The following is a 13,088-nucleotide window of genomic DNA, read 5'->3' on the forward strand; positions in this document are numbered from 1 at the left end:
CATATATGCAGGCAAAACATCAGTAAAAATAAATGATTAAAAAAAAATCTTTGGACTACTATTAATCAACTGATATGGTTCGATTATGAATATATAGGCAGTGTTTTATTTTTAACTCAGGTCTGTCCTTTTTTACCATAGGTGCGATTCGATAGTGTTGGCGGCCTGTCCAGTCATATTGCAGCTCTCAAAGAGATGGTGGTATTTCCCTTACTCTATCCAGAAGTCTTTGAAAAGTTTAAAATTCAACCCCCAAGGTAACCTAAAGATGCTATACTTGTAGCCATAATGTGCACTATGCTACAGCTACTTCTCTTGAATGCTTACAGCTTTACAGTTTTTATTTAAATTTTGTGTGTGCTAGAGCTGGGTGTGGGTGTAGGTACACATGTAAGCAGGTGGAGCCACAGACAGATGTCAGTTGTCTATTCTGATACTTGCTTTGAGACAGGCTCTCACTGAGTCTGGAGCTAGGCTGGCAACCAACAAGCCCAGCCCTCTTATTCCATCCTTCTCACCCCCCCAGCACTGGGGTTACAGGTGTACATGTGACCACAGCCAGCTTTTGCATGTGCTCTGGGTATTTGAAAACACATGCCTATATAGTCGGTGCTTTTACTGGCTGAGCCATTTCCCTGGGCCTCTTAAACCTTATATACCTGTATGAGTATGTGCCATCTGTGTGGGGTGCCTGTGGAGGCTATAAGAAGTCATTCAATCCCCAGAGCTGGAGTTACAGACATTTGTGAGCCACCAGACTGGGATGCTGGTGAACAACTCTGGTCTTCTAGAAGAGCACTGAGTGTCCTTAGTCACAAGCCTGGGAACCTGAGGTTCCTAGAACCATTATAAAGGTGGAAGGAGAGAACCAGCTCCACAGAGTTGTTCTTTGTCCACACATATAATCACTAATAATTCTTTTAAATCATTACATACAATTTTTTGTATATTTCTCCCCTTTTTCATTTTTATTTTGGTTTTTCAAGACAGGGTTTCTCTGTGAAGCCTTGGCTGTCCTTGAACTCACAGAGATCCTCCTGGCTCTGCCTCCCCAAGTGCTGGGAACTCCCAGAGTTTTAACTTGTACTTTGTATAGTGAAACTATTTCAAATGTTTAATGTTTTAATTAACTAGTTAAAATGGTTATAAGATTGGTTCTTAATTTTAGTTTCAGTAGTCTACCTTTTAATTTAGTACTGAAAGTGTTTAATGTATTTTACAGAGGTTGTTTGTTTTATGGACCACCTGGAACTGGAAAAACACTGGTTGCTAGAGCACTTGCCAATGAATGCAGTCAAGGAGATAAAAGAGTGGCGTTTTTCATGAGGAAAGGTGCTGATTGTCTGAGTAAATGGGTAGGAGAATCTGAAAGACAACTGCGATTGCTGTTTGATCAGGTATAATATTAAACTTACCTATTTAGGTTGTAATTTGCAAATTAAAGTGTTTAAGGATTAAAATTTCTTTCCCTTTATTTTTTTAATTAATGGGAGAAAGTTTACTCGGGCTTATGATTCCAGAGGAATATGTAGTGCAATATGTTTCTGTTGGGAGAGACAGTGGAGGCATCCCAGTTGTGCTTTAGAGCAGGGAAGGAGGGAAACCCCAAATACCCTAGAGCAGAATAATGCATAAGGCTTCAATTTAAAAGGTTGTATATTACATTACTCCTATAATCTTGCTGCCATGCTGTGTTATCAATAGCTAAAATAATAATAAAGACTACCACGAAAAGTTAAAAAAAATATAGTGGGAGAGCACAGCAGCAAGTGACAGGCATGGCGGCAGAAATAGGAAGCTGGGGATTCCCATCTTGAAAATTCTCTCTTGGGATGGTTCTACTCCTCGTATGTCAGTTGTCTCAGTTCTGACATCTCTAGCATCTTGGGGTGTCCCTTGCAACCTAGGCTCCACCTATAGAGTCACAAAATCATGTTTCGGCTTGTTGCCCTCTGAGGGAAGGCTTTCCTTCAGGAGCTCCCTGCTACATGTTTTCTGGCCTCAGCAGCTCTGACACTGTGGGAAGAAGCAGTGACCCCTTCCTGTAGTCCTGCACCCTTCTTGCCTCCAAAGCCAGCACCATGTGGCCAACACTGCCAAGTCTGGCTGCCAACTTGGGATGGACCTAGCCACTTTTGAATCATATTGGCAGTAGTACTTTTATTTACTTTTTTAGTGTCAATATTTTTTGATGCTGATCTATAGCAAAGAATTATATAGTTAAAGATAGAAATAAATGAATCTGAGTTTTTAGAAGTATTAGAGCTCACACCTAGTAAAGGAGTAGTCTCCTGAGCAGTTTAATAATAGTGTATTATTTCACAGTATGGAAACAAGACAATTCTTCCTTAACTTTCCTTCTTTTGTTTGTTTGTTTTCGAGACAGGGTTTCTCTGTGTAGCCTTGCCTGCCCTGGACTAGCTTTGTAGACCAAGCTGGCATTGACCTCACAGAGATCCATTTGCCCCTGCCTCCCCAAGTGCTGGGTTTACAGGTGTGTGCCAGTGTGTGGGACTTTTTCCTTAGCTTTCAATTTCATATGTCAGGCTGTATTGATAGTAGATTGTGAAATAATACATTCTGCTCTAGTAGGACATACTGCTGAAGGGTCCCTTTGAGGCAGGGTCCCTTTGTGTAATCCTGGCTATCCTGTAATTCATTATGTAGACCAGGCTGTTCTTGGAATCAGAGATCTGCCTCCCAAGTGCTAGGTTTAGAGGTGTATGCCACCATACCTAACACTGAAAATGGTTTTGAATACCTTTTTAGAACTAAGAGTCTTTATTTTGCCTTCACTAAAATAGTTTTTTTAAGTTTTGCATGTTAAGTTATCTTTTTCTTTTATCTTTTGTTGAACACATTTATTATGTTTGCAACTGAAATCATTTTTTTATGTAACATGGAGGGAGAGTGTCACTGTAGTCAGTAATGAAGTTTTTCTTTGTGTCCAGTAACCATAACAGTATAAAATCCAAGGTATATAACTAACTACTGAAATATTTTTGGATATTTCAAGTTGAAAATGCAAATAAAATTATGTTAGTATAATGTATGTATATAAAGTTCTAAAAACAGTGTTTGGAATTTACATTAGTTTTATAAATAGTTATAAATGACAAATTTTGGCAAGCAAGATTCAATGAAAATAGATTGAAAAGGTATATATTCCAATTTATAAATTATATATTTATAATAAATTTGAATAAAATGAATTGAAATGCTTTGTATTAAGTCTGTCTGAGGATTTTTGTGGTAACATAGGCATGCTGGACCCTTTTCTTAGGCTTATCAGATGCGCCCAGCAATTATATTCTTTGATGAAATCGATGGTTTGGCTCCAGTACGATCTAGCAGGCAAGATCAGATTCACAGGTAAAACTTGATTGAGTTAATGTCCTATAAAAGATAAGAATTAAATCGTGAACAAGAATATCGCCCACAGAACCAACTGACCAGATCTCAAGTGGGCCCAGATACATCATGGAGCCTGTATGGGTCTGACCTAGGTCCTCTACATATGTTATAGTTGTGTAGCTTGGTGTTCTTGTGTGGGATTCTTAAGTAGAGGCTATTTCTGACTCTTTTTACCTGCCTTTGGGACCCTTTTCCTCCTATTGGGTTTCCTTGATGTGATGGAATATGCCTGGTTTTAGTGTAGCTTGTTAAGCCATGTTTGCTTAATTTCCCTGGAAGGCCTGCTCTTTTCTGAGGGGGAGTGGATCTCAGGGAGAGGGGAGGGAGTGAAAACTGCAGTTGGGATGTAATATATGAGAAAATAATAAGAAGGAAACTTTTTTCCAAATACAAAACAAAAAATTAAATTAAGATATATTGACCATCATGTGAATCCCCTAAAGGGAGTCGGGCTGTCTGACTCTTTTGGCTGCCTTTGGATCCCTTTCCCCCAGCTGGGCTACCTTGTCTAGCCTCAGTGGGAGAGGATACGCTTAGCCTTGCTGTGACTTGGTATGCCAGGACAGGAGCCTAGCTAACTGTCTTCTGAGAGGCTTCATCCAGTAGCTGATGAAAACAGATACAGAGACCAACAGCCAAACAATAGACTGAGCTCAGGGAGTTTTGTGGAAGAGTGGGAGGAAGGATGGAGGGAGCCAGAAGGGTCAAGGACACCACAAGTAAACCTACAGAGTAAATTAATCTGGGCCATAGGGGCTTACAGAGACTGAACCCCAACCAAAGACCATTCATGGGCTGGACCTAGACCCCCTACACATATGTAGCTGATGTGCAGCCTGGTCATCTTGTGGATCCCCTAACAATGGGAGTAGGGGCTGTCTCTGACTCTGTTGCCTGCCTTTGGATCCCCTTTCCCTAGCTGGGCTACCTTGTCAGGCCTCAGTGGGAGAGGATACAGAGTCCTGCTATGACTTGAAGTCCTGGGGTGGATTGGTACCCCTTGTGGGGGAAATCCCCTTCTCTGAGAAGAAGGGAAGAGGGGAATGAGGGGAGGAGAATATGAGGGCAGGACCGGGAGGAGAGGAAGGAGGGGGCTGGGATCAGGATGTAAAGTGATTGAATAAGTGGGAGAAAGATAGATTTAATATAAAAAAATTAAATCATGAAAAAAAATACCTATCTATATTTTTAAAAAATGAACCTGTTCTGAGTATCAGGTTCTTATCAATACAGTTTTAAAATCTTGGGTTACAGACAGTATAAACATTCATAGGCCATTGATTACAACAAGGCTGTGGTATAGAATGTAGTGGATATAGCCCAGTAGTTCTAGCCTGTCTACAATTAAGACCTGAGAATTAGATTTATTTTCTTTCTCAAGTTCAATGCTCAAACATTCAAATACCTTAAATGTTGCCAACTAATTCAGATGCTTTCCCATTTTTAAATTTCCTTCAGTACTGGGGACTGTTCCAGGGTTTTAAGCTGTCTCTACAAGTGTTTTACCACTGAGATATATTCCCAACCTTCAGTTGCTATCTAGTCATCAACTATTGCTTGAAGAGACACCATGACCAAGGCAACGCTTATAAAGGAAAGCATTTAATTGGGGCCCTGCTTACAATTTCAGAGATTAGTCTGTTACGGCAGGGAGCACGATGGCATGCAGGCAGACACTGGAGAAGTAACTGAGAGCTTTACGTCCTTATCCACAAGCAGCAGAGAGGGAATGACTGGTTGTTGGATGGGCTTTTGGAGCACCAAAGCCCACCCCAAGTGACACACTTCCTGCAACAAGGCCTTGCCTATTAATCCTTCTAAACCTTTTCAAAAAGTCACCCCTGCTGCCTTAAACATTCAAATATATGAGTCTGTGAGGGTCATTCTTACTCAAACCACCACAGGCACCTGGGTCAAGTAAAAATACCTCGTAGGGTAATTCTACTGGGTTAAGAATACCAAACCTTATATTAAAGATAGGAAAAATTGAGCTGCATGTGGTGGCACATGCCTTTAATTCAGTACTCCAGAGGCAGAGACAGGTGGATCTCAGAGTTCAAGGCCAGCCTAGTCTACAGAGTGAATTCCAGGAGAGCCAGGGGCATAGAGAAACTTGGTTTTAGAAAAAGAAAAGATAGAAAAGCCATACTCTTTAAATGAATATAAGGACATGATGGATATAGGCATGGTTGAGAAGGGTTGTGTTTTAGACATGAGGTAGAGTTCATCTAGAGTCTAGACTGCACCAGGCCCATGAGTGCAGATACAGGGGAAACCCCAGAGGAAAAGCAGAGAGAGGAGAAGGCAAAGTGGCCAGGATCAAGAGTCCAAGTGGCTGGATTATTTATATAGGAATCAGAACCTGGAAGAGGGGAAGCTGAGCCCTTGAGCTGGAAAGGTTTAGGATAGGAGAGGTTTGGAGTGAGTTGTGCTAGGAGGAGCTGTAAATACTGAGTGAGATTTATCAGGAGTTTTCTTTGGGACCTGACATCTTTTTTCCAGGATTAGAAGAAAGCTATAAATCCACCCCAAGTCTACATTAGTTTGTTAGTTTGTTAGCTTTTTGCTTGTTTGATTTTTTTTTTTTTCCTTGCAGTATTAGGGACTAAACCCAGGGCCTCAAATATAACATGCAGAAAGACTTATTAATGAGCCATACTCCCCAGCCATAAGTTACTTTCAGTCCCAGTTCAGCTTTAGTATTTCAGAGCTTCTTTCCAAGCAAGTGGTCTCACAAATTACCTGTGATTACCCAGTTATTTTGAGATATCCTAAGGCATATTTGCCTGCCTTCATATATGCCAGTAGTTGTAATATATAATGTAGAAGACGAACAAGACATAACAATAGGTAGGTTTTAATGTTTGTTTCCTCCTCTCCCAACTCCTCCTTTTCTTCTTCCAGGATTTCTCTGTGTAGCCCTGGCTGTCCTGGAAATTGCTCTGTATAGACCAGCTTGACCTTTAACTCAGATCTACCTACCTCTGCCTCGTGAGGATGCAAGCCACACTTTACAAGTTCCAAGTTCAAGGCCAGTCCTGAGTTAAGGAGAAGAAAATCAATTAAACTGTTTTGTGCCTTAACATATAGAGCATTATAAATATGTATTTGAATAATGTTGGGAAATAAGAATTTCACAAGTATAAAATTACTAAAATTAAACATTAGATCCTGAGAAGATGACTTAATGAGTACACAATTACAGGGTAAATGTGATAGCTTGAGATTGATTTCCTGGAACCCATAGTAGGAGGATATAACTGAATTTGACCTTTGTGTGTTCTCTGGCTTGTGCACACATGCAATACATCTTTTTCTTTTTTAAAATATTTTTAAAATAATGTGTGTGAGTGTGTGTTGTCTATTTGTGCCAGCAGAAGCCAAAGTTGTTGGGCCTGGAGCTAGAGTTTGGCTTTTGTAAGCCACCTGGTGTGGGTGTTAGAAATTAAACTTAGGTCATCTGGAAAGGCAATATATGTTTTTAACCACTGTGCCATCTCTCCAGCCCTTAATTATTTATTTATTTTAGCTATTATTACTAATTTGAATATCAAAAATTTTAGCAAATCATAGTGCCAAATGCCTGTAGTCCCAGTATGCTGACGACTGAAGAAAGAAAATTGCCATAAGTTCAAGAACAGCTTAGACTACATTGTGAGTTTGAGGCTAGCTTATTTACAAAGCTATAAAGACCTGGTCTCAAACCAAAAGATCCCTAATTTTTAATTTGAATTTGAAATAATAGGAACTCAAGATGAATTTTTTTTAACTAAGGAAAAGATAGCTAAATACTAAGATGGCTTGAGAACAACTGTCATCTAATGGCAGTTAGAGAAGACTGCTGTAAAAGTAGTCTTTAATCTCCTGAAGTAATTAGTTTTGCAGCATATTGCCACCATACAACCTTATCTAGGCCTACAATGTTTTCAGTCTGTGATGCTTACTGCGTTAAAAAACTTACCCTTTTTTTAGTTCTTTCTGAACTCTGGCTAGCTGGTTCAACTCAGCTGTGTTTGCTCAAACTCTCCAAGCTGACTGATTCAAACTGGCTTCTCTCAGCTTCTGACTCAAATGCTCTGCTTGGCATCATACTAACTTTGGCAGTTTGTTCTAATCTGGCTCCTTCCCTGGCTCATTTTGTCTTCACCTGTGTCTAGCTTGTATTCTTGACAACCTATCTTGGTAAAACTGTCTCTCTCTCTCTCCCTCTTTCTTTCTGCACTGCTTTCTTCAGTCACCCCTTTCTTCTCCTTGTGAGAGTTGGGCATATCCTATTATGTCAATTCTTTCTCTAAATCATCACTTTCAAATATGGGTGCTTCTTTCTACAAACTACCTTTATTGTTCGGGATTAAAAGGGTGTGTCAAGGGCGTATCTGTATTTCAGCCAAAGTAACCAAGTTGCTGGATTAAAGTCCCTCTACAAATTGCAGCACTGAAAGAAGGAAAGCTGAGGAGCCGGTCTTGGAAGAGTTCTCTTTGGCTGATATAGGACAATTTGCACATCAAATATGACTGCAAAAGTTTGAGTACAGAAGAAGCTCTTTTTTTTTTTTTTTTTAGACAGGCTTTTATGTATATGTATAGCCTTGGCTCTCCTGGAACTCACTCCATAGACCAGGCTGGCGGCTGGCTTTGAACTCATAAAGGATCCACCTGCCTCTGTTTTCCAAGTGCTGGGAGTAAAGGTGTATGCCACCACTGCCTGGCCAGAAAAAAACTTAAAAAAAAAAATTTTTTTTTTTAAATTCAGTCACTCACCTTCAATGTTGCCTTTCCATCTAGAAATGTATAAAGAAATTGAATCAAATATTTTGTGTCTATATGTTATAATTTAGGGTAATTTAGTAGTTGAAACAATATTGCTAGTAAACATAAAGGGAGCCAGCCATAGTTGCACAAACTTGTTAATCCTAGCACTTGCAAGGTAGGAGTTCAAAGCCAGATTCGGCTATTTCAAGCACTTACCCTATTAGTACCACTCTCTACACTCTACTCCTCCTTGGTTTCCTACAGAACCAAGGAAATAGTGTGAAACAGTCTCGTAAAACTGATGTTAAGTGAGAAACTGGCATCATGTACTTACTACAGTGATTTGAGTAGAAAGTCCAGCAATGAGGCAGTATCCTGAGTCAAGGAAGTTTCTGGGGCCTAGGTATTGGTTTATAAGAGACTATGAAAGAAGGGTAAGTCGAAGCTGCCATCATCAAGCACTGAGCCCAATCCAGAACACAGAAAGGAAGTGACTTCTACAAAGCAAATGACTTCATTTTTCAACAAAGAAATGGTATGGAGGAGAAAGTACACTGGGAACTATTAGGGATTTGAGATATAAATGATCACACATGGTGTGTGGAAACTACAGGTCTTGGATTCATGAAAGATCTTTTTACATCAATGAAATCAAGCATGAAAGATACTTTTTAGGGGCTTAGGGTATAACTCAGTGATATGGAGTTTGCTAGGGAAATTGAGCATTAGATGATGCGAGAGTTACTGCTACTCATGGGGATAAAATTGAGGTTTTCATAAAGTATTTACATGAAATCATGTTTTGCTTGTTCTTGTATTGCCTGCGATTTTATCAAGATAGTACACTAATGTATGCCACCAGCTGCCTGTGTTTTTAAATGATCAATTCTTTACTAAAACCAAGTCATTGGTTTATATTTATCACTTTGAACTACCTCGAATATAATATTCTCTGTTTATTTGTTTTGGGGCTCTTGGAGGGAGGGGTCGAGGCAGGGTCTCTCTGTGCAGCTCTGGCTGTCCTGGAACTCACTCTGTAGACTAGATCAGCCTCATACTCAGAGACCTTCGTGCCCCTGCCTCCAGAGTGCTAGACTAAAGGCGTACGCCCTTTTACTTGCCTTGGCCTTTTGCTGTAACTGTTCTCACGGTGAACTCCTCCTCATGGGGACTTCTTCCTCTCTCTTCTCCTTCTTTCTATGGTCCCTATCTGAGACACACCTCTTCCCCCACCCCCTCCCCACACACACATTTCCCACCCAGTCCAGGAACTGAAGTCCAGCCTTGTGTCTCCTCTGCCTAAATGAGCTTTATTAACCAATCATAAGTAACTGGGAAGTAATTTTTACACAACATCGAGACCAGAGATTATTTATAGAAATGACAATGCCCATGTCTCAGACATGTGAATCAGCATCTGAATACACAGTGTACAAGACAATCCTCCAGTGATTGAACATAAATTATCAGTTGTGACAAGCATCTCATTGTTGTCCCCTCAAATTAAAATATCAAAATTCACCTGGAACAGTGAGTTCTTGATTACAAAACAGGATTTAGGTCTTTGTCTACCAGTCCTACAAAAACACAAGTGCTCAGAGAGAGAGAGAACCACCACCAAATAAGTGTATGCAAGGAATATTTATGATGGTTCAAACAAGGTGATTGGTGATTTTGGATTTTTGGTTTTTGGCTGCAGGCTGTCCTTGAACTCATTCTATACATCAGCTTAGCCTCAAACTCTAGAGAGCTGGACGCCTCTGCCTCCCGAGTGCTGGGTTTATTTTTAAAGGTGTGTGTCAATGTTTTCCTATTTTAAAATGAGGTTTGGTATTTTTTCTTTTTTTTTTTTAATTTATTTGTATTTTATATACATTGGTATTTTGTCTACATATATGTCTATGTGAAGGTGTCAGATCCTCTGGAACATGAGTTACAGACAGTTGTGAAGCTGTCTTGTGGGTGCGGGGAGACTGCTCCAAAAAGAGCAGTCAGTGCTCTTAACCACTGAGCCATCTCTCCAGCCCCTCTTATCTTAAACCAACAGAATTACTCTTCAGAATTTTTATTTGATACAGGTACCCCCATAAAAGCCCCTGTGGTGGGGTATGTGTGTATGTATATTCATTCTGCTTTGTTTACTGTTGTACAAAGAGTATGTTTTATAAATATTACATAATTTTTCATATATGAAAGTTCTAGTATTTTTTCATGTTGTAGTCTTGATTTGGAACTTTCAAGTTCCCTATGAAATATGCTTTATAAAATTATGTACAGGATCTATTTGTGGCTCTAAAGATTGTTTTTTTTTTCCTGGTTCTGGGGATTGAACACACAGCCTTGCATGTATTATTAGGTACACAGTCTACCCCTAACATACATCCCAGCCCTTGATTTCAATCTATTTATGGGGGTTTTTTGCTTGTTTGAATGTGATCTCTTGCCAGAGCAGGCATGTTCTGAATTAAAATTCCTTTACAGTATGCATCATGAAAGCTGGAAGAGGGTGTTGGGTGTTTTCTGTTTGACTTTCCACTTTTTTATTGTTTTTCTCTTTTCATGTGTGTGCGGATGCACAGGTATGTAGGACAAGCTGCATACATGTGTATACATGTGGCTGATGTGGTGAATTGAATCTTTTTTAAAATTTATTTATTATTTAAAGTGTTCTGTCTGCATATATGCTGGCACTCCAGAAGGGGCTACTAGATCTCACTATAGATGGTTATAGACTACCATGTGGTTGCTGGGAATAGAAATCAGGACCTTTGGAAGAATAACCAGTGCTCTTAACCTCTGAGCCATCTCTCCAGCTCTTGTGAATCATCTTGAATGTACTTCCTTCATCTCATTTACTGAGGCAGGGTCTCAGTTTAACCGGTAGCTCACCAGTTTGGCTAGTTACTTGCCAGCTTGTGGGGATCCAGTGTCTTAACCTTATGAGGTGGAAGTTACAGGCAAGTTTGCCACATGCACCTGGCAACCAAATGAGTTTCTGGGATCGAAACTCTTATAGTTATGCTTGCAAAGCAAGACTTTACCTACTGAGCCATCTCCTTACCCCTTGTTAGTTTTTGACAGGTTCTCTTACTGAACCTGAAGCTTACTGTTTGGCTAGGCTGACTGACCCTGTTTCACAATGCTGAGGTGTAAGCAAACTCAGTGAAGCCTGGCTTTTGTTTGGATGCTAGGGAATTTGAACTCTTCTCAGCCAGTGTTCTTAACCCCCTGAGCCATATCTCCAGTTTCCCTATGTTTTTGTTTGGTTTTGTTTTCCATTGAAAAGTAGCTAAGTGCCGAAAGAATTCATTTGCATGTTTATACATTGAAATTAAACCTTACCAAAAGAAATATTCCTGAGTGATGGATTCTTTGTTCATGATTCTAATTTGTTTTATTTTTTATATTTTAGCTCTATTGTATCAACGCTGTTAGCTCTTATGGATGGTTTGGACAGCAGAGGAGAAATTGTGGTCATTGGAGCTACCAACAGACTAGATTCTATAGACCCTGCTTTACGAAGGCCTGGTCGATTTGACAGAGAATTCCTTTTTAGTCTACCTGATAAAGATGTAAGAAAAGTTTAAATGCCTTTTACTATTAAGAATTTTGTAAAGTTACATCCCTTTATATGGCAGAAAGTTTTTATGTCACAGTTCAGGTGTGGAGGTCAGAGAACAACCTGTACTATGTAGGTCCTGTGTAGACTCAGCTCATCAAGCTTGTGTTCAAGTGCTTTAACCTGCTGAGCTCGTAAAGTTAAGACTTTAGATTTGTTTTCTGTTTGGGGTTTTTGTTTGTTTGGTGTGGTTTTTTTCAAGACAGGGTTTCTCTGTGTAGCCTTGGCTGTCCTGGATTTGCTTTGTAGACCAGGCTGGCCTTGAACCCATAGACATCCGCCTGCCTCTGCCTCTGCTGGGATTACAAGTGTGTTCCACCACACCGGGCTGAAGACTTTAGTTTTGTATCATGGTCTAATGAGTGTTCAGAAGAACTCAATAGATGTAATTTATTATCTTTAAGCATAATATCTCCTTCCCCAACTGCTCTTAAATTTGTTTTAAGTTAAGCACATCTTATATGCTTAACTTAGAACAAATATATGTCAGTTATATTGCTCATTAGCTTTGACTTCTTCCAGAACACCACTGTACTGCAATAGTTAGTTAGGCTAAAACCACTTAATACTTTTGAGAAGGAGGGTGCATGCTTACAGCTTTTTCAGCGGAACTGAGTTAAGTTTCCAGCACCCACCCACATCAGGACCACCTGTAACTGGAGCTGGGAGATCTGACACCCTCTTCTTGAATCCAAAAGCACCTGTAGTCAGGTGTATATACCCACTCAAAGACATAATTAAAATTAAAAATACATATTCTTAACAAACGAGGAGAACTGTCATATTCTTATTTCTTAATATACTCCAGATATAGTACTTTGTTTAGTTTTTTAAATTTACATAAATGATGAATATAACTTGGACATATTAAATGGAAATCTGCTTAATTTTGCTAAATGCTTACAGGTGCATCTTTTTCCTTGTTTTCATGGTCTCACACTTCTATTTATATTAAGCTTGTTACTGTAAAATTTTAGATAATCAAAAGTAGTTTAAATTGAAGCATTTCTAATTGGAGTAACTTAATGGTTATAGATGTGAAAAAATAAAATTGAGATTTTTGGGTTTTTCTATAGGCTCGAAAAGAGATTCTGAAGATTCATACAAGAGATTGGAATCCAAAACCATTGGACATATTTCTAGAAGAACTAGCAGAAAACTGTGTTGGTAAATACTGTTTTGAGCATGTGTGAAAAATGTTCTGTTCATTTCAGTGATGAAACAAGTTGGGGTTGTGCCTTATAGTTGAGATTTAAAAGGCTGGTGAGATGGCCTAGTGGGTAAAGTTGCTTGCAGTTCGAGC

The 13,088-nt window shown here is 39.4% G+C and overlaps 1 protein-coding gene across 3 annotated transcripts in view; it reads left to right on the forward strand.

Annotated features, from left to right (window-relative positions):
• Atad2 (ATPase family AAA domain containing 2) overlaps positions 1-13,088 on the forward strand; it is a 50,780-nt gene that overhangs the window by 20,845 nt on the left and 16,847 nt on the right. For all 3 annotated transcript variants that reach the window (XM_060389392.1, XM_021645260.2, XM_060389393.1), the window contains 5 exons: positions 142-257; positions 1,223-1,397; positions 3,284-3,372; positions 11,579-11,738; positions 12,862-12,952. In XM_060389392.1, the coding sequence (XP_060245375.1) occupies positions 142-257; positions 1,223-1,397; positions 3,284-3,372; positions 11,579-11,738; positions 12,862-12,952 (631 nt within the window). The remainder of the gene's footprint in view (positions 1-141; positions 258-1,222; positions 1,398-3,283; positions 3,373-11,578; positions 11,739-12,861; positions 12,953-13,088) is intronic.

The sequence above is a fragment of the Meriones unguiculatus genome, chromosome 8, assembly GCF_030254825.1.
Source record: "Meriones unguiculatus strain TT.TT164.6M chromosome 8, Bangor_MerUng_6.1, whole genome shotgun sequence".
Classification (NCBI taxonomy): Eukaryota; Metazoa; Chordata; class Mammalia; order Rodentia; family Muridae; genus Meriones; species Meriones unguiculatus.